The sequence below is a fragment of the Podarcis raffonei genome, chromosome 14, assembly GCF_027172205.1.
Source record: "Podarcis raffonei isolate rPodRaf1 chromosome 14, rPodRaf1.pri, whole genome shotgun sequence".
Lineage (NCBI taxonomy): Eukaryota > Metazoa > Chordata > Lepidosauria > Squamata > Lacertidae > Podarcis > Podarcis raffonei.
The window spans coordinates 44,282,118-44,303,786 of record NC_070615.1 but is presented as its reverse complement, the minus strand read 5'-3'; the positions used below and the strand labels follow the sequence as shown (position 1 = coordinate 44,303,786).

Here is a 21,669-nt window from a genome sequence, read left to right as displayed (position 1 = left end):
CCAAAAAAGGCAAGCTGGAGGAAGCTGTGGGGCGGGGCCTGTGTAGGGGGTGGGGCCTATAGAGAGTCCCAAAGCCTGTATGGGGAGGCCTGATGAGCCACATTTAGCCCCCAGACCTGAGGTCCCCCTCCCCTGGATTAGACGGTGGCATTTGCCTCTTTGGAAAGGCAAGCGTCTCTTCCAGATGACCTGTTTAATGAGTATTTAGCCTGATTTGTTTGTGGGGAGATTAGATGAGGCTGCATCAAGCAGCTGTCATCCCACACTTTCCGGCAAATTGTCCTGTCAACTTTCTTGAGTGGGGAAAATCCACTTTGGGGGGGTGAGAGGAGTTAGTTTTGCAAGAGCTCCGAATCAGCCTTATTGGCACACTCTGAATTTACTGAATACAGTGGTACCTTGGTTGTCAAACGTACGACTCCCGGAACCGTTTGAAAACCAAGTCGTGGCTTCCGATTGGCTGCAAGAGCTTCCTGCACTCAAGCGGAAGGCATGTCGGACGTTCAGCTTCCAAAAAAGTTCTCAAACCGGAACACTTACTTCCGGGTTTGCAGCGTTCGGGAGCCGATTTGTTCAGGAGCCAAGCTTTTTGGGAACCAAGGTACCACTGTAAATGCATACCTTCCAAGTGCCCAGGAACAAACAGGACATCCCATTTCCCCCTGCACAAGATCTCGGTGGCCATTTTGGGCGCTGTGCTCTCACACAGTGCAATCGCCCTGAAAAAACTCCCAGGGGGGGTTGCGATATCACACAGCCCCTCCCAAAGCGTATGTTTCTGGGTGCTGTGTGAGATCTTTCCCCGAGAAAAGGGAAGAGCAAGGCGCAGGTCACATGACTCACCCAGGAGCCCATCCCGGAAGACACATGTCCTTGTTTTACTTCAGGAAAAGTTGGTAATATATATACAGTGGACGCTCGGGTTGCTAATGTGATCCGTGCGGGAAGCACGTTCTCAACCCGCAGCATCCACAACCCGCAGTGGCGTGTCTGCGCATGCATGGGTTGCGATTTTGCACTTCTGTGCATGCGCAAAGCGCGATTTAGTGCTTCTGCACATGCACGACCGCTGAAACCCGGAAGTAACCCATTCCAGTACTTCCAGGTTTCGGCAGTCTGTAACCCAAAAAAACGCAACCTGAAGCGTCTGTAAGACTGTGTGTGTGTGTGTGTGTGTGTGTGTGAGAGAGAGAGAGAGAGAGAGAGAGAGAGAGAGAGAATATAAAGACTGAGGGCACAAGGAGAAAGGGATGACAAAGGACGAGATGGTTGGACAGTGTTCTCAATTCTACTAACATGAGTTTGACCAAACTGCGGGTGGCAGTGGAAGACAGAAGTGCCTGGCGTGCTCTGGTCCATGGGGTCACGAAGAGTCAGACACAACTAAACAACATATGAATGAAATAAGCAGCCAACTTAGTAACCAGGCTTCTCCTGATTTCCAGGTCCTGGAAGGAACTCCAAAAACCAAGCCAGGTTCTCCCTCCCCCAGGCAATGTCTCCACACGGCTGCCAAGCTCTGAAACTAAACTTGGCTTCTTGGGAATGCCAGAGAAGTCTGTGGAACTCATCTATTCTGAGAACAAACTAGGGTCTCTTTTTAGCTTGGTGGGAGGACCTTGGGCTTCTAGAAGGAAAGGAAGGGATCTCAGCAGCCGTTTTCTGAAGGGTGTAGCGTTAAGAGAGAGGCTCTTCTACAGACGCTGAACCCTGTCTTCTGTGTTCGCACCTAGAGCATCACCCCAAAGATGTGTGCGGCTCTTGGGATGCTGGGAACATGGAAAATGTTGTCCGTCTTCATGATCCTTGCCGCTGTCTGTCTTCAGGGCACCTTGGTACAGCAGCCTGGGACAGCGGAGCGAAGGAAGCTATTCTTCGAAAGGTTTAGACGATTGGAAGAACAGGTGAGCCTGGCATGGATTGTCATTATCCGAAATTCACCAAATAATGTTCTTGATAGTGGGTCCTGCCATCTGACCCATGTAGATCTGTATCTATTATTGTGGACTCTGCAATTTGCTGACAGTCTAACCTGGGTTAGAAGCTTATTCGCAAACTAAAATCCAAATCTGATCATTCAAATTCCACAAATATTTAATTTGTTCCAGACTTCAAATTAAACCGCGAGAGTTTGTCCCTTAGTTATGTACAAGGTTTTGTTACCCATGTTCCCATCTCGTCATAACATTTATTCTAGCTCAGTAAAACTAAAATGGTTGAATTGCACAACGTTTTGAAAAACCAGCTTCTTAATTATTGGTATTCATGCCTTTTGGACATGTAGATTGTGTATCAGGTATTTTTCCATACAAAGTTTGTTTGCTTTTCAAAATTAAGATGCTAGATTTATTACCAGCCCTTCACAGTAAGTTCCCAGGGCAGGAGACAACAATATAATGTACAGTTACGAAAACAATAAAACAATTACAATTTTAAAAAACAACAACAAACTGTAGTGAAATCATTTCAGCCAGAACAGTAAGTTCTGTGTGGGTTGCACAGAATAAAAACAAGTCTTTGTTCTTCATTAAAGGCTGGAAATTAATTTTTTCCCCATTTGATACCTTTGATTTGAACTTAGCAGTATTCCTGGCACTAGTAGATATTGCTCTAATAAAATATCCAGGTTATCTTTGAGGTGCTCTTTTGTTCTGCCTTGATATTCCCAGCATGTCTTCTTGTTGGACTCAGCCTTTTTACCTGTTAATTTCTCAAGAGAGCCGATCGTACACAAGACTTTGTAGTTAGATTTCTAGCTAATATTTGTTTGGGTTTCTCCAGTGCCCTTCAGCAGGCAACACCAGGCAGTTTGTATTTAAAAGAAGATCTAAAACAATAACCACCTAAGAAAATAACAGTGCAGGATTTACGCAAAGCATAGTGGCACAAGGCGTCGCTTCTGAGATATGTGTGCACTATATCAGCTTATTATATGAACTCTGTCATTGACACCCACCTATGTCCAGCTGCCATTTTGTTGCATTTGCAAAATGATGTACTGTATTAAATAAACGACAAAACCTGTTATGTTCAACTGACCTACTGGAGTTAACAGAACAACTGCACTATTATGCAGCTGCCCATGCTGGTAAAAAAAAAAATTGTCGTTGAGGCAGAATTCAATTCAGCTTGCATTAATTAAATGTGACCTTACCTAATTCACTGAAATCACACAGCCATACTTGGAAATTCTTCAAATTTTGCATTGCGCTTCTCCAGCCAATTAATGTGTCCAAAAATGCATATGCTACTGTATAATGTCTAATAAAGACATGTGTTAGTGAAAATTAAATGCATTAACAATACATTATTGCTTTGCAAAGATGTGCATATTGGACAAAGCTGTAGGCAAAAATGTGTCTATTAGGAATAAAATCCCGATGAATTTTCATTAGGACTTGCAATCTTTGTTATATGTGAAGAGCTTTACTTAAAACTGGGAAGATGAGAAACCAGAACTGGCAGATTCACTCATCCCTGCTCAGAATGATCCTTGCAAGCTACTAGAGAATCACACCAAATACATTTAATGCACATTTAATGCACATGACCTCCCTTTCAACAATCCCGGGAGCTATAGTATCCCTCTCACAGAGCTATAATCCCCAGCACTATTAACAAACTACAGTTCCCAGGATCCTGGGGGTGAGGAGCTATGTGCCTTAAAAGTGTGTTGGATATGCTTTAAAAGCGTGGTGTGGATCTGCCTCAAATGAGAAAAGGATATGTTTAGCCTGGAAAAGAGGAGACTGAGAGGAGATATGACAGCCATCTTCAAATATCTCAGGGGCCGCCACGTGGGAGATGGAGCAAGCTTGTTTTCTCCTGCCCTGGCAGGTAGGACTTGAACCAGTGGCTTCAAGTTACAAGAAAGGAGATACCGACTCAATATCAGGAATGAACTCCCTCAGGAAGTGGTGGACTCTCCTTCCTTGGAGGTTTTTAAGCAGAGGTTGGGTGGCCATCTGTCAGGGATGCTTTAGTTGAGATTCCTGCATTGCAGGGGGTTGGACTAGATGACCCTCGGGGTCCCTTCCAACTCTACAACTCTATGATTCTAGGATGAAGACTGGGAGAACCCCCCTGGGAGTCTTCTCCCACATGGGGCCAGGGTCCTAAATACAGTGGATGCTCGGGTTGCAAACGTGATCCAAGCAGGAGGCACGTTCGCAACCCGCAGCATTTGCAACCCACAGCAGCGTGGGTTGCGATTCAGCGCTTCTGTGTATGCGCAAAGTGCGATTTAGTGCTTCTGCACATGCGCAACCGCCGAAACCCAGAAGTAACCCGTCCCGGTATTTCCAGGTTTCGGCGCATCCATAACCCGAAAAAACGCAACCTGAAGTGTCTGTAACCCGAGGTATGACTGTACAGTGATACTTTGGTTTCCGAACAACTTAGTTGTCAAACAAATTGGCTCCCGAACGCTGCAAACGCAGAAGTAAGTGTTTTGGTTTGCGAACGTTTTTCGGAAGCTGAACATCCAACGTGGCTTCCAATTGAGTGCAGGAAGCTCCTGCAGCCAATCGGAAGCCGTGCCTTGGCTTTCGAACGGTTTCAGGAGCCAAATGGATTTCCAGAATGGATTAAGTTTGAGAACTAAGGTGCCACTGTATCACAAAACCAATGGATCCATTTGAACCGAGATGAAATGAAAACCGTTATGGTTCACGGGGGAAAGAGAGCTTGCTGAATAGCACCAGTACAGTCATACCTCAGGTTACAGACACTTCAGGTTGCGTTTTTTCGGGTTGTGGACCGCCGAAACCCGGAAGTACCGAAACGGGTTACTTCTGGGTTTCGGCGGTTGCGCATACGCAGAAACACTAAATCATGCTTTGCGCATGCACAGAAGCGCCGAATCGCAACCCACAGGCACGCAGACGCGGGTTGCGAACGCTGTGGGTTGTGAACGTGCATCCTGCATGGATCACGTTCGCAACCCGAGCGCCCACTGTACCAGTAAAGACAAGGCCAGGAGTCCAAATGGGGAGAGGCAGTGGATGTTATGGTGTGAGTTGTCTGCCCAGCAACTGGCTATAACAGGCGCTGATAAATAAAGCAATTGATTCTTGAGTGGCACCCTTTCCAGGACTAGCAGGGACAGCTCAAGGAAGAGTCCCAATTTAGAGAAATGAAAGGGAGCGTTGTTGGGTGGGAGGTGCTGTTCTATCTTCAGATGGGGCAAACACCCATCCTTGCAGGCCCTCTGGCGCTGCTGAGATAATAGTGATAACTCGCTGCTGTGGCTGAAGCAGGAGACATCTGTTTGCAATCCTCTGTGATGCTCAAGAGAATGCACCCGCCAAAAATAGTGGAATCAGCAGCTGGCGGCAAAGAAGTCTGGGTGCCGCTCCAGTCGCCGTGATTCATTAGGCTTGAGGTCATGTTTCCCTTTAAAAGTTAGTGGGAGTAGCTGCTGTTGTGATATCTATTCAGCCCTTGGCAGCCCTGCTAGGATTAGCCCATAACCTCTTGCCAGCAACCACAAGCGTGTGTTAGATTGTGCTTTATTATTATTCATAATAAACTGAGGCAGTGTACACAGCATCCATTGAAGCACACAGTTTCCCATAAGGAATCTGGGGGAACCTTAGTTTGTCAGCGGTGCTGGGAATTGTAGCTTTGTGAGGGAGTAAACTGCAGTTCCCAGCATTTTCTGGGGGGAAGCTAAGCGCTTAAGTGGATGGCCTAGAGTAGCTGGGGCAACTCAGTCAGATGGGTGGGTTACAAATTATTATTATTATTATTATTATTATTATTATTATTATTATTATCATCATCAACATCATCATCATTATTATCAGTACTTTTTTTCTTAAGAAATGTTTATGGGTACTCTCATTTGACTCAAGAAAACCACCGTTTTATAGTTCAAATTGGGGGAAATAAATAAAGTAAATGGACAAAAGTACAAAGATTCACAAAATGTTTAGGAGTATGCATACCCCTGCATACCCCCAGAAAAAAAAGCACTGATGGTGATGATGGTGATTATGACAGCCTGTCTGCATTTCACAGGGAAGCCTTTTAATGTGTAATGTTTTATTATGTTTTTATATGTGTCCAGAGTGGCTGGGGCAACCCAGTCAGATAGGTGGGGTACAAATAATAGAATTATATTTCTATTGTTATTGTTTTTACTAGAATGGGAGCAAATGAACAAGAGCTGCCTTTTCACCCCCTTCCTTTTCCCCACAGCAATATTTCATGGATAAGGTGAAATTCTTGGGGGCAGGCAGGGGAGAATTGCAGTGGCCAGCCACATCCCCATTGTTAAGTTGTGGGCGAACATAGCAGACGACACAGCGATTTCTCCAGAGCAGCTCTTTACTTGTAAGCTGGACAGAACTGAACAGCAAACAGCTCAGCCGGCCTGCTTTTATAGGCAGCCGGCTGTCAACATTGTAGCAACAACAACCCAGGGTTTCCCGCCTAAAATAACTGACGTGGACCTGAGTGAAAACTATCTACAGTATCCCCCTGCTGGCCCAGGGTGAGAACTTCAGTACATAACACCCATCAACACTCAAACCTAAAGCTGGCCCTGCGCAGATGCACAAAGCATTAAAAAAAAGAATCAAGATTCCTTATGCTCCATTCCTCTCCGTGTTTCCGCCTGCCCAGGGCCCTGCCCTCTGCCTGCCCCCCAGAGCTGGTGCATCAGCCTCTCTTTGTCCTTGCTGCTCTCAAGCTGCTACTATGAACTGCCTAAGGGAGGAGGCCAGTAGCAGAGGCCATGGAGAGGCAACAGGATAAGACCTCACAGCGGCTGCCACTGCCGCCTGGAACAAACGCTGTCTCATCCTTCTTCCTGAGCTTGGTGGCGGCAGCACTGGCGGGGGAAATCGGGACATTCTGGGATCAAATCAGAAGCCAGGAAGGCTTTCGAAATTCCCGGACTGTCCCCGGAAAATCCAGGACATTTGGAAGGTGTGCGGCCACCATCTTGCTTTCCCCAGAAAGCTCTGTTCTGAGGTGTTGTTTTGAATTTGAGCAAAATATTCCTGCATTGCAAGGTTCTTGAACTAAATGACTCTCGTAGTCTCTCCCGATTCTGTGATTTTAAGTTCATCTCACTGGAGACCATTAGCCCGAGTTATTGACCTAACCCAAAGGTGTCACAAGCTTGTGACAATTACAGTCTCCATAACCATTTACCTATTGATTTCCAGAGGGTTGGGGGACCTTTGGCCCTCCAGGTGTTGCTGGACTACAACTCCCATCGTCCCTGACCATTGGTCATGCTGGCCAGAGGCTGATGGCGAGTCAGAGCTCAGCCGCACCTCCAGGGCAGCAGGATTCCAATCCCTGGCCTATCAGGAACTGCTATGAGCAGCCTCACAACGTTTGAGGAACAGATGCTTCCCCAAGCGAGCTTGTCAGCTAGGAAATAATGACGTGAAGCGTTGTGGATCAGAAATAGCAAAATAAGCCCATTAATAAGTCACTCGTGAATGGTTTCCAGTTAACACTATAAATAACGGCAGCCCTTACTGTAGAGATATAAATAGAGTAGAGTGAATTCATGGGCTCCAAGTAGTCCAGTGGAAAAATGTAACCCTGCCTCCAGATCCTAAGATCTCGCTCAACCCATTTCACAAGCACACATCAGATTGCCATGTTCCTGGGAGTGACCTCGGTAAGTCTGCTCCGCCCAGCTCCATCCCTTTTCATGACATTTTGGAGCTACTTCTATGTTCGGCGCCATGCACATGTGTGCGATTGTGCATCATTCAGACGCGCCTAAACCGGGAGCAGCCTGTACAGTGGTAGCTCGGGTTAAGTACTTAATTCGTTCCGGAGGTCCGTTCTTAACCTGAAACTGTTCTTAACCTGAAGCACTACTTTAGCTAATGGGGCCTCCCGCTGCCGCCGTGCCACTGGAGCATGATTTCTGTTCTCATCCTGAAGCAAAGTTCTTAATCTGAAGCACTATTTCTGGGTTAGCGGAGTCTGTAACCTGAAGCGGATGTAACCTGAGGTACCACTGTACTTGGCTGGACAACTGCACTGCAAAATGGGGAGATTTTGAAGGAGGGCTGCATCTTGGCTTGCAGCTTGCTTCCGAAATTGCAAATTAGAATCATAGAATCATAGAGTTGGAAGAGACCACAAGGGCCATCGAGTCCAACCCCCTGCCAAGCAGGAAACACCATCAGAGCACTCCTGACATATGGTTGTCAAGCCTGTGCTTAAAGACCTCCAAAGAAGGAGACTCCACCACACTCCTTGGCAACAAATTCCACTGTCGAACAGCTCTTACTGTCAGGAAGTTCTTCCTAATGTTTAGGTGGAATCTTCTTTCTTGTAGTTTGGAACCATTGCTCCGTGTCCGCTTCTCTGGAGCAGCAGAAAACAACCTTTCTCCCTCCTCTATGTGACATCCTTTTATATATTTGAACATGGCTATCATATCACCCCTTAACCTCCTCTTCTCCAGGCTAAACATGCCCAGCTCCCTTAGCCGTTCCTCATAAGGCATCGTTTCCAGGCCTTTGACCATTTTGGTTGCCCTCCTCTGGACACGTTCCAGTTTGTCAGTGTCCTTCTTGAACTGTGGTGCCCAGAACTGGACACAGTACTCCAGGTGAGGTCTGACCAGAGCAGAATACAGGGGCACTATTACTTCCCTTGATCTAGATGCTATACTCCTATTGATGCAGCCCAGAATTGCATTGGCTTTTTTAGCTGCCGTGTCACACTGTTGGCTCATGTCAAGTTTGTGGTCAACCAAGACTCCTATATCCTTTTCACATGTACTGCTCTCAAGCCAGGTGTCACCCATCTTGTATTTGTGCCTCTCATTTTTTTTGCAAATGCAAGCTGAATCAAATTTCTCCCCTGTTCCTATCTGGAGATAGTGGGGGGGGGGGCAGATAGAAAATACTTAAGGGCCACCTTTCATTCTCTGCCCCTTCCCTCAACCCTTTGCTGATGCAAGTCTGGATCTGCAGTGTGCCTCACATTCCTCAACCTCTCTAGGAGCCCTCTAGAAACCTAACTGGGTGAAATATACTCGGAGTCGAGAGTGGATCTCATGCTCTTTATTCTGCTCATAGTGGTGAGGAGGAATGGAAGTTCCCCCATAATGCCTGCTTTATATACATTATTTACACAATGGGCCCCACGTGATTGGCTAATTCTGGGATTCTCCTGTAGGCCAGTCAGGTTGCGGATTCACTTCTACCTGGTGCTGGATTGGGTGGCTCCTGTGGACCAATCAGGCTGCTGCATTCTGGGTCCTATTGTTCTAGGTCCAATCAGACTGCTGCATTTTGGACCCTATTCAAGTCAGTACATAACACTGGGTTTTTCTTCATTCCCCCCTGTTTTCCAGTTCCGGCGGTTCCAGGAGGTCACCCTGACGCGCCTTCAGGAGATTGCTGGGAATTACAACGTCTCCTACAACATCGATGCCAAGTTTGAGCAGCTGCTGAGCAAGCACCAGGGCCTGGAGTCCGCTGCCAACGAGAGCCACGCAGCCACGCAGGAGGAGCTGAGCCACTTGAAAGCTCTGGTGAAGAAGCTGCAGAACAAGGGCAAGAAGCAAGACTCAAAGCTTGGGGCCCTGGAAGAAGCCTTGCGCGAGAGGGAGCGCGAGAAGGCGGCAGAGCTGCAGCAGGAGAGAGCACTCCTGGCCAACTTAACCCAAAAAGTCGAGAGCCATCGAGAGGACACCCAGGCCGTGCACGCTGGCCAAAGGGTCCTCCAGAAAGCCCTGGAGAGTCTTCAGGATGCCCTCAAAAGCCAGGGGAGCAAGCTAGATGAGTTGGAGCAGCAGCTGAAGAACCCCGCGCACAATGAGGTCCTTCTGCCGAACCCCCTAACTGCGGCTCAGCTGCTGAACCGGGTCCCCCAAGAGCAGGAACCAGAGGCAGCCGGCGGGCAGAACCCTACCGTGAAAAAGCTCCATGGGAAGCATCGCCAGAGGAAGAAACTGCTCCAGGAGAGCATGCGGCTTGCAGCCCAGTCTCAGGGCAGAAGGCTGCAGAGCGGACCCCCTCCAGGTCAGGAAGCTTCCCAGCGGCAGGAGGCAGAAGCAGAACAGCCTCATCCGGCGGAGCCACAAGCGCTCAGGCAACAGCAAGCGGTCATAGACAAGGCCCCTGAAGAGCAGTTGCAGTCAGAGGCGCCTCGGAAACCAGGGACAAGTACGTGGAGCTGAGCTGAACCAGGTTTATCCTGCCGGAATGGCCTAGCTAAGCTACCCAGAGGTGGTAATAGCATCAGTGCTGTATAGTCGATAGCCATTGGTAGCTTGAAGGAGACTTGGGAGATGTCTCAGTCAGTAGAGCGTGAGATTCTTAACCTCAGTGTCGTGGGTTTGAGCCTCACGTTGGGCAAAAGATTCCTGCGTTATAGGGGATTGGATTAGATGACCCTCGTGGTCTCTTCTAACTCGACAGTTTTATTATTCCCCGACCACCTTTGGGCTTTGGAACCTCTCTCCTGGAGTATCTTCCCAGAGAAGGAACAATCCACACCATACATTTAAAGCATTCATTCAGACATATCCAGGCATCTACCCACTTCATACCGTTATTAAAGCTATAGCTAATGGCTTTTAAAAAAGGTAAAGAACCCCTGACAGTTGTCCAGTTGCGAACAACTCTGGGGTTGTGGCACTCATCTCGCTTTACTGGCCGAGGGAGCCGATGTTTGTCCGCAGACAGTTTTTCTGGGTCATGTGGCCAGCATGACTAAGCCGCTTCTGGCGAAACCAGAGCAGCGCACGGAAACGCTGTTTACCTTCCCACCGGAGTGGTACCTATTTATCTACTTGCACTTTGACGTGCTTTCAAACTGCTAGGTTGGCAGGAGCAGGGACCGAGCAACGGGAGCTCACCCCGTTACGGGGATTCGAACTGCCTACCTTCCGATCGGCAAGCCCTAAGCTCAGTGTTTTAGACCAATGATCCATAGATAATATAAATAATACTGGCAACAAAGAGCATCCATGACATGTGCCTCTAGAGAGAGTAATTTTTTCTTATGAGCATCCATTGGCCGAGTTATTAGCTGAGAGAGTATGCAGAATCTATACTTATCCTTTGTCTAACTATTGGACTACATCCCCATAGTTCCAATATTGCTTTAAAAATGGCCATTTAATGTGGTCAAATGCTTTTTCAGTGCCCATAAAAAAGGAAATGCTCCCATTCTTTTGATTTTTAAACCATGTAAATAACTTTTATGAATTTACTTACGCTCTGAGCCATTCTTCTGCGTTTTGCAAAGCCTAATTTTTCAACATACAGTGGTACCTCAGGTTACATACACTTCAGGTTACATACGCTTCAGGTTACACACTCCGCTAACCCAGAAATAGTGCTTCAGGTTAAGAACTTTGCTTCAGGATGAGAACAGAAATCGTGCTCCGGTGGCGCGGTAGCAGCAGGAGGCCCCATTAGCTAAAGTGGTGCTTCAGGTTAAGAACAGTTTCAGGTTAACTACAGACCTCTGGAACAAATTAAGTACTTAACCCGAGGTACCACTGTATTGATAACATTTCACAAATAATTGAAATGTTGGTCCTTATCTTTATATCTCAGATGAGCAGTGCTATTGGTCTCAGGCAGGGGCAGTTCCCAGATTTGACACATGTTAAACTTGTAGGCTTGATTGCCTCTTTCTCTCTCTTTCCCCACAGTCTGCAACGTGGATTCCATGCTGTTTTTCCCTAATGCTTCCACAGAGAACTTTGCCATGTTCACGCCAGGTTTTCAGGCTGGCCTGCTTGAACTGAGCCTCTGCAGCTGGGTAAGCACCAATGCCAACTACCTGGGCACCATCCTGTCCTATGCTACTGAGGATAATGACAATAAGCTGGTACTCCACGGCCGCGATGCTGCACCCCGGAACTCCATCCACTTTGTCATTGGCGACCCTGCTTTTCGGGAGCTGCCGGTGGGACGGATCTTGGATGGCAAGTGGCACCACATCTGTGTCATCTGGTCCTCCATCCAGGGGCGATACTGGTTCTATGTGGACAGGAGGTTGGCTTCCATGGGCTCCAAGTTCCAGAAGGGCTACGAGATTCCCCCCAAAGGGTCTCTTGTATTGGGTCAGGAGCAAGACACAATGGGTGGTGGGTTCGAACCCTCGGAGTCTTTTGTGGGCTACCTGGCCGGCCTTGCCATATGGGATCGTGCGCTCTCACCCGGAGAGGTCTCGGGCATCGCCATCGGGAGAGGCCTGCCCCGTGGCACAATCTTCACCCTGGCAAACATCTCTGCCCTCCACGGAGCACTGCAGAAGGTGAACTGCACTTGCCTCGAACACTGCCTGTAATTCTCCCCATTTCATACCCACACAGGGCAACCTGCAACCCAGGCAGCTAGGATGAGCTTGGGAGCAGGGTGGGGTTGGGGCGCCGCTTCTCCTGAAGTATAATGTGGCAAAGGTATTGTTGAAGGACGCTGTGGCCACCTCGGAGGCAGATAGCTCCCGCCTCCGCCACCAGCAGGTTCAGAAGCCAGCAAGAAACAGATAAATGAGCTCTCAGCAAACAGCACAATGGATGGGAGCTCAACTCAGCACTGTCCATTCAGAACGCAGTTTACACCACAAAGTGTTGGTGATCGTTCCCTTCCCTGCCGTTTAGCTCTCCGGTACCTGCCCTTGCAGTTTCCTCCCTCCAGCCCCTTTGATAGTCTCTGGTTACTTCCAGCTGACCTGGTTTGAAAGCAAACACCTGGTGCATTTAGTTTGACAAAGCATTGTCCGTCCGGATAGCAAACTCAATCTGGCAGCAGATTAGACAACGTCAGCTAGTTTTTCAGCATCCTTTCTAACTGTTTTATCACGTTGCATCAAGTACTCAATATACCACGGTTTTCCAGTGCATTTGACTATCCTTGCTACTAAAAAGTCTGATTTATTTTTTAAAGTGGGTTTGTAAGAGCACCAGATCCACTTTAATTGCTGGTATGTGATTGAATCCCACCCGAAAATAGCAGCAGTCCAGATTCTGGAAGTGCCTCCAGCCCTCTGGGCCTCACCTCTGAAGACAGACTTGCCATTTCTCCCCCTCAGCCTTCTGCCACTTGAGTCCCATTCTGGATTGATTGTAAAAATGCGCAAGCAAGTTTCGAGAACCAAACTGACGTGTTGAGAGTGAAAGCTGGGTAGATCCTGTCCAGTTTTTGGCTATGTACTGCCAATGCATTTTTTGTCCAGTTGCTGAAGTTGCTGAATGGGGCTTGTGCAGGAGGACTTTCTGGTAGCTTGTGCATCATCTTATGTTTCTTTCTTTATTTTATTTTTTTAAATAATAATTTTCAATTACAAAAATCCAATACATGCCACATTATATCAATACCAAATTACCATTCCAATTCAAATATCAATCTATTAAAATGCCAATTACACGTTCTAGATAGCCCCCCGCGTGCTAGATTTCAAAGTGAGATAATTTCATTTAATTCTGCTTCCAACGTCTTATTTAATCCAATTACATTTCAATATTCATTTCAATCCCTTATACAGCAGCTACAGTGTTTTGCCTGTGTATCATCTTATCAATGAAGTGAGCAGTGCGTTTGGATTCCCCACCACAGCCTAGGGCAGGGATGGAATTTGATTTTGCTTGCATTTCGATGAGAAATGGCCCAATTCGAACTTCTCGAACCAATACACGAACTGAAACAGCTATCCTTTGAATTCCATGGTTGTCCGAATTTTGCAATGTGATTCTTTAACCAAATGACGTGTCCGAAAATGCATATACTTAAAGAGTGCGTAGAGATGTATATGTAAGTGAAAATAGCATTGCTTTGAGGGGCAGGGGAATGCTTGCCAAAATGGGCATAGTAATCAGAAGAACTGCATGCAAAACTGGTGGATTTTCATGGCTTCAACAGCAAAAACCTGCACATTGTTGTGGAAACGTGAAGAACTGAATTTAAGATTGGGAAAAAAGGGAAACTGAAAAGGACACATTCATCCCTCTGTACCTCAACACCTGCCTCTGTTTTCTGCCTGCTCTTATCCAGGTATTAGTACCACAAGATGGATGACCTGAAGACCCCACAATATTTCTCTCCCAGTGCCACAGTGTAGTGATGTTGGAACTTTTCTATCCCTACGTAAAAAATACATTTGACAGCCATGCCATTCTGCAGTTTCCTAGGGGTGGAGGGGGGGACATGGCCTTCCAGGGCCGTATTCTGCTCAGAAACTTCCAACCCATGACTCAGAAAGGCTGAATATTTGGCTCAAAGTACATGTGGTATGAAGAAATATCAACAACCTCAGATACACAGATGACACAACCTTGATGGCAGAAAGTGAGGAGGAATTAAATAACCTTTTAATCAGGGTGAAAGAGGAGAGCGCAAAATATGGTCTGAAGCTCAACATCAAAAAAACAAAGATCATGGCCGCTGGTCCCATCACCTCCTGGCAAATAGAAGGGGAAGAAATGGAGGCAGTGAGAGATTTTACTTTCTCGGGGTCCATGATCACTGCAGATGGTGACAGCAGTCACAAAATTAAAATACACCTGCTTCTTGGAAGAAGAGCAATGACAAACCTAGACAGCATCTTAAAAAGCAGAGACATCACCTTCCCAACAAAGGTCCTTATAGTAAAAGCTATGGTTTTCCCAGTAGTGATGTATGGAAGTGAGAGCTGGACCATAAAGAAGGCTGATCGCCGAAGAATTGATGCTTTTGAATTATGGTGCTGGAGGAGACTCTTGAGAGTCCCATGGACTGCAAGGAGATCAAACCTCTCCATTCTGAAGGAAATCAGCCCTGAGTGCTCACTGGAAGGACAGATCCTGAAGCTGAGGCTCCAATACTTTGGCCACCTTATGAGAAGAGAAGGCTCCCTAGAAAAGACCCTGATGCTGGGAAAGATGGAGGGCACAAGGAGAAGGGGACGACAGAGGATGAGATGGTTGGATAGTGTTCGCAAAGCTACCAGCATGAGTTTGACTAAACTGCGGGAGGCAGTGGAAGACAGGAGTGCCAGGCGTGCTCTGGTCCATGGGGTCACGAAGAGTCGGACACGTCTAAACGACTAAACAACAACAACACATGGTGTGCAGTGCATGGATTTTCCTTCCTGATACAGTTAGGGTTTTAAAAAGTAATATTGTTAAATGAAAAGCAGCTGTGAAAAAAGCAGGCCAAGTTGGAAACAGAGGACTTGTGCAGCAAGTGGCTGCTTAACCCACCTCTCAACTCCAAATTCCCCCCTCTCCCCTTTTGCTGCAGGGGAAAATATACAGGATCTGTCTCTCTCCCCCCTTATGAGCAGAAAAGCAGCTGGGGTGAGGCAGGTTTGAGCAGGGAGGAGATAGTAAGTAAATAAAAGGGTTAAGCCAGCCCTCCAGACACCGAGTCTCCTCTCCCTATTTCAGCCTCCCATTGACTGCTTTTCATTTTAAAAAATAGTGGAAGGAATCGGGGAACTGCCCATCACATGTAATTTGACTCTTCCTTCCAGCGTTCATCCCCATTCCTTCTTTTAAAAATAGATAACATTCTTGCTTATTGCTCCAAACACATCTGTACTGGAGAGGACGACTAAACAGAAGCATCCGCTGCAAATTTAATGTAAAGTCCTGCCATGTCTACTGGAAAGTTAGGACTTCATAACTGGCAAAGATAATCCTGAAAGAAATATAGCAATAAGCTCCTTCCAGCTGGACAATTATGATCTTCTCCCAGGTTTCCCACCCATTTTGTACTTCTCCTGTCCGGTTCCAGCCCCGCTGCTCTCTGCTTCCACAGCCCCAAGCCATGTTTAATTTTGCTGTATTGTATAAAGTGAAATACATATTGGAGAGACCCACTATATTCTCCTCTCATTATCGTTGCTCTGGCTTCTATCTATCTGTTTTTATCTAGCTGCGTTTGGAATACCGTGTACCATTCTGGTCTCCTCACCTCAAGAAGGATGCTGTAGAATTCGAAAAGCTTCAGAGTAGGAATGGAGAGACTTCCATATGGAGAAAAATTGCAGCGTCTGGGACTTTTTAGCTTAGAGAAAAGGTGTTGAAGAGGGGACATGAAAGAGGTGTAAATAATAATAATAATAATAATAATAATAATAATAGATTTTTATTTATACCCCGCCCTCCCCAGCCAGAGCTGGGCTCAGGGTAGCTAACACCAATAAAATCACAGTAAAAACATAATAGGGGGGGAAAGAAAAGGGGGGAAAACCAATTTAAAATACAGGTTAAAATGCAATTTAAAATGCAGCCTCATTTTAAAAGTAGCCGATAAATCAAGACCATAAGGGGAGGGAAACATAAGGGCTAGACTGAGTCCAAACCAAAGGCCATCTCTCATAATACTCAAGGGGTGTCCAATGAAGCCAAAGGTTGCAAGATTCGGGACAGATAAAAGGAAGGACATCTTTGCAGAGTGTGGGACTCTTAATCTCAGCGTCGTGGCTTTGAGCCCCACAATGGGGAGAAAGATTGCTACATTGCAGGGGGTTGGTCTAGATGATCCCATGGGGTCCCTTCCAACTCTACAATTCTGTTTTTATGGCTCTCACTCCTGCAGGAGGCAATGAGGGCCACCAACCTAGATGGCTTTCAAAAGGAATTAGGTAAGTTCATGGAAAATAAGGCCTCCACAGTGAGACAATAGGTTTCCCATCCATTTTCTAAGTAAATATGAATTAACAGCTGCCAAGACAGATCCATCCACTTGGGTCAGGAGTGGGGAACCTGCTACTCTCCAGATGTTGCTGGACTACAACTCCCATCAACCCCAACCAATGGCCGTGTTGGCTAAGGCTGATGGGAGCTGGAGTATGACTAGATCAAGAGAGGCAGAGGTTCCTTCCTTAGCCTTGTTTTCAAAGCCGCTTCTCGGTGCCAGGTCTGTAGAAAGCAAGTGATTGGAAGGAGGAAAAAATGGAAGCGAGAGGCAGGAAGGTCAGGTTGGTGTCTTGGTGACTCAGGATCATTCATCCTGCTGGTTCATGTCCAGTCACTGGACTTTCCAACCTCACCAGGTTTTCCCCAGACAGATGGGCCGGTTCAAAGGAGTTGCTGGGGAGCAGGGAGGTCTCTCGCTTCTGAACAGGAACAAGGTGGTTGGTGGGGGGAATGGATTCAGTTCACATTCAAATCTACATAATTCATACTTTCCAAAGCAGTACGGGAACTCAAACACAAAGTACAGAAAACACATAAGACAAGGATAAAGCATGCCTAAATTAGCGAAAATAACATGCAAAAGTGTGCTGTATTATGGCAAACGGCTTTGCAAAGATATGCGATTAGTGAAAAGTGCATACAAAAATGTGTTAGTTGGGAGAAATCTACGCACGAGGACTTTGAAAAATAGTAATTGCAAATGTGGAGAACTAAATTTGAGATGGGGGGGGGTAAGAAATGGAGAAAAACCCATAGATTGACCCATCCTTCCGCAGCAGCAGGACAGGAGAATGGCTGGCAGATCTTGTGAGCAACAGTGAAGACTCTCAGATTGTGGGTGCATGCATCCTACACATTAAAGCACATTCAAAGCACATTATTTACCTCAAAGAATTCTGGGCACTGTACTTTGTGGAGGGCTGCCACGAGTTTTCACTGAGGGGTAAACTACAGTACCCAGAATTCATTGAGGGAGGTGGGAATGTGCTTCAAATGTGCTTTAAAAACTATGAGTGTATTTTCAGCACTGCCTAATTCATTTATGATTTGTAAAATAAAATGCTCTGGGGCTTACCCCTGGCTGGCTGGAGCGGGAGACACCCAGAATCTCACAAAACCCTCCAAAGTATATCAAAGTTTCAGATGCTCCAAGCAGAGATTATTTTGGGTGCTCCTATGAGACAGATTTTGGCAACCTAGTGCCCTCCAGATGTCTGGGGGCATCCGGTTGGTGAAGGTTGTCATGGTATCAGCCACAACTAATCACATCTATAATAGGATTGGACATAATTCAGGAATAAATCATGCAAAGTTGTTGCCTGGCTGGTTTTCTGCATTGAAATTGTCTATTTCATACCCTCCAACATTTCTCCACTGAAAATAGGGATGTCCCATTCCATAATGATAATTTTACTATTTATATACCACATCTCTTCTTAGGTTGCCCCAGCCACTCTGGGCAGCTTCCAACATATATAAAAACATAATAAAACATAATAAAACCTTACCTATACAAGATTGCCTTCAGACAGCTTGGGGGGGTTGGATAACTTGATACCCTCCAACATTTCTCCAATGAAAATAGGGACATCCTAAGGAAAAGTGGGACATTCCGGCAAGACTGCTATAAATCAGGGATGTCCCTGGAAAATAGGGACACTTGGAGGGTCCGCTATTTATTTATTAGCTTTGTATGCCTCCTTTCCTCCGAAGATCCGAGGGCGGTTCACAGCATTAAAAAAAATGAAACAAACTGCCATAATTTTTTTGTTGGGAGTCAATGTCTCTCACAGGGTGCTTTTATTTATTTTCGTACCGAAAACAGAGAGAAAAGACGCAGGGGCTCAGGAACTGCTGCAACGATTCCCTGGGAATGCGCTCTGCACATGCTCAGGATAAAATCAAAAAAATAAACATGATCAAAGACTGGTCAGATTAAAAATTTAAAACGTTATAAAAATGATAAGCACTAAAAGTGAAAGTAAACACAAAGGCTATACTAATACTGCCCCGGAATGAAAGCACACAAAAAGTGCAGGGGTTGGGGGAATCTGAGGACTACAACTCCCATGATGCCGCGGGAAGGGGAGTCGGGGCGGGGCTTTGGAGGCGAGTCACGTGCCCCTCCGCCGGCTGCGGGGACGGGTCACATGACCGCTGGCTCGTGGTTTCTGCGCGGGGCATCCCCGGCCTCCTGTCTCCGCGGGCCGGACGGGCGATGGCGAACGTGGCCAAGATGGTGTCGTGGTCCGGCCGGGAGGGCGAGGCGGAGGGCCAAGGCGAGGCCACGCCGCTGCTCAACGGCACGGGCGGAGGGGCCGCCGCCCCGCCCCGCCAGGTGAGCGCCGAGCGGGGGAGCCTCCAGCAGCAGGCGAAGTCTACTTTACTGCTGCCCCGGGACGTTATGGTTGTAAAACTCCGCTCATCCGCCTGACAGATGTGAAACGATGGCTGGAGTCGACCTCCCCAAGGGCTCGATTGGTGGGGGTGGGAGGGGCGGTGTTCCTGAGCATGTCCAGAGTGCCTTTCCGGAATGAGGAATTGAAAGGCTCGCCTCCGGGCTGGGGAGTTGTTTCAGCAGCTGTTGAGCCCAGGAGCCCCTTCTTAAGGCGGTCATCCCCCTCTGTGGCTGCCTCTGGACTGCCCGGTGGGGGGTGTCTGCTGCCTGCCTGTGTCTGCCTGCTTGTGTGTGTGTGTGTGACTGGCCGCTGCCCCTACTAGAGGCAGGATGCTTGGTTGAAAGGGGCCTCTGGCCTGATCCAGCTGGACCTGAACACTGCTGAGGGGTGGGGTGGGGACGAGTCTGTCTGCGTTATTTCTGCATTGCAGGGGGTTGGACTAGATGACCCTTGGGATCCCTTCCAACCGTAAAATCCTACGACACGAGCAAAGGGGCTGCCTGTGTCACCTGCTCTTTCGTGGCTTCGTTGTCACCTTTGCATAGACCCAGGGTGCATTCTCAGTTCCATGGCACAGCTGTGACCGGGTGCCTTTTCATCCCGGGTGAGGGGGCAGCATAGAAACGTTTTGAATACACAAATAAGTAAAAGCAAGTATAAAGCGTGCTCTGAGCATGTGCCAAGTGCTTCCCCCTCACACATCAGGGGAAATGGGTGGCCACTTCGCAGGTAGTGGCCTGATAAGAGGCAGCGCATGTGGGGGGTTTGGTAATGAATTTGAGCGGGGTCTGCAGCCTCCACATTCAGGTGCATCTAGGGGCTGATGTGTCTGGTTCCTGGATTTGCTCTCTCTTTCATCCTGGCACAACTTGGCTCTAGCCTGACCTAGACGAGAATCGTTTCCCCAGTCACAGATTCCCCAGGTGGTTTCAGAGGTGAGTTATAAGTGTACTGTTTGCTGGTCTATAGGGAAGGGGATCTAAGCTCAGTGGTTAGAGCATCTGCTTTGCATGCAGAAGGTCTCACGTTCAACGTCTGGCATTCAGGTAGGGCTGGGTTTTGTCTGTTGAAAAACCCAGAGTGCCAGTTGGTGCAGATAGGCAGCCCATGATCAGATTCAGTATAAAACAATTACCTATGTGCTTATTTAATTTAGACCTTTACAGTGGTACCTCGGGTTACAGACGCTTCAGGTTACATACGCTTCAGGTTACAGACTCCGCTAACCCAGAAATAGTGCTTCAGGTTAAGAACTTTGCTTCAGGATGAGAACAGAAATCGCGCAGCAGCAGCAGGAGGCCCCATTAGCTAAAGTGGTGCTTCAGGTTAAGAACAGTTTCAGGTTAAGAACAGACCTCCGGAACAAATTAAGTTCTTAACCCGAGGTACCACTGTATTCCGAAGCATGAAGACTAGACTGTTACTTTTAAGTTATGGCAATGACCATCACTTGTCTGAAACAGGACGGGCCATTGGTCTGGCCACAACTATGCCAGCTTCTTGTGTTCGTTTGTTTATTGCATTTAAGAAGCAGCTCAAGACAACTTACTTTACTTTCCCCACCTCCTCATTTATACAACCCTGTGAGCCATGGGTGTAGCCAAGATTTATGTTTGGGGTTGTGGCAGGACACCCAAATCACCCTATTCCTGGCTCTGTCTAGCAGACTCAGAATGAAATGTCTCGACAGCAGTGGTTTCAAATTATTTTCTTTTGACCCCGATTGCTCAGAAAAATCTGTCAAAATCTTCCTGCAGTTTCTATTTGAGTTAAGTATTTTTATTTATTTACTTGATGGGGGGGTAGCTCTCCCCTGCCCCCTCCCCCGACTCCACCTATTCTGAGAACTACATTAGGTTGACCCAGGGAGCTCTGGACGCAATGCTGCTCCTAAGATTTCAGATTAAAACTGCAGACTGGAAGGAAAGGAGGACCTTTTTCTGCCTCTCCCCTTCTAGCTACTCTCTGAAGACCGGAGAAGAGACCCTCTTAAGAATATTAGGGGGGTGAGCAGGGGAAGGACTAGACCATGTGAAAAATGAACATAAGATTTTAGCTGCAGTTCATTCATTTTGTACTCTTGTTATTAAAAAAGTGCGCCTAGACGTTTTGTTGTTGTGCCCGTAACCTAGGTTTAAGGTGCCATTTAGCTCCTAGTTTTCATATCTCAGTTTCTAACACTGATAGATAGTGAACTTTTCTCAGCACCAATCATCAGCTTGTGTTGGGGACTGAATAGTTCTGGTCTCAAAGCACCCAAAGCCCTTGCAATTAGCTGATGGACAATTTTGCAAAAGTCGGGCATTTCCCCATTTCAGGCTCTCAGCTAGTGAGTTCTGTCTCTGCAAGTTGTAATAACCACCCTCTGTTTCAACCCATTCAGAGTTTTGAAGGAGTAGCTCCCAGCTTCCCCCGAGTGTTGACATTATAAACACGGAGACTTTACACTCAACAATTGATTTGATCGTTCCCAGTCTTGCTATGAGTGCAAAGCAGTTGTCTCGGTCCTTTTGGAGTCTCATGAGGTCAAGCTGGCAGCAGTGAGGTTAAATATATGAAATGCTGTGATTTACCCCCCTAGCTAAAATACATTCCCTTCTTAACCAAGTCAAAGTGTTGCATTATATTTTGGAATGTCACATG

The 21,669-nt window shown here is 47.1% G+C and overlaps 2 protein-coding genes across 2 annotated transcripts in view; both read left to right on the top strand.

Moving 5' to 3' along the window:
- The first annotated feature begins 1,341 nt into the window (after positions 1–1,341).
- On the top strand, positions 1,342–13,768 carry PTX4 (pentraxin 4). The gene is made up of 3 exons (XM_053365227.1): positions 1,342–1,904; positions 9,341–10,154; positions 11,654–13,768. The coding sequence occupies exons 1-3, from the start codon at positions 1,749–1,751 to the stop codon at positions 12,292–12,294; spliced, it is 1,611 nt and encodes a 536-aa protein (XP_053221202.1). The 5' UTR covers positions 1,342–1,748; the 3' UTR covers positions 12,295–13,768.
- A 4,991-nt stretch (positions 13,769–18,759) lies between these two features.
- CLCN7 (chloride voltage-gated channel 7) overlaps positions 18,760–21,669 on the top strand; it is a 36,204-nt gene continuing 33,294 nt past the window's right edge. Inside the window, exon 1 of the mRNA XM_053365973.1 lies at positions 18,760–18,965. Coding sequence (XP_053221948.1) covers positions 18,846–18,965 — 120 coding nt within the window. The 5' untranslated portion in view covers positions 18,760–18,845. The remainder of the gene's footprint in view (positions 18,966–21,669) is intronic.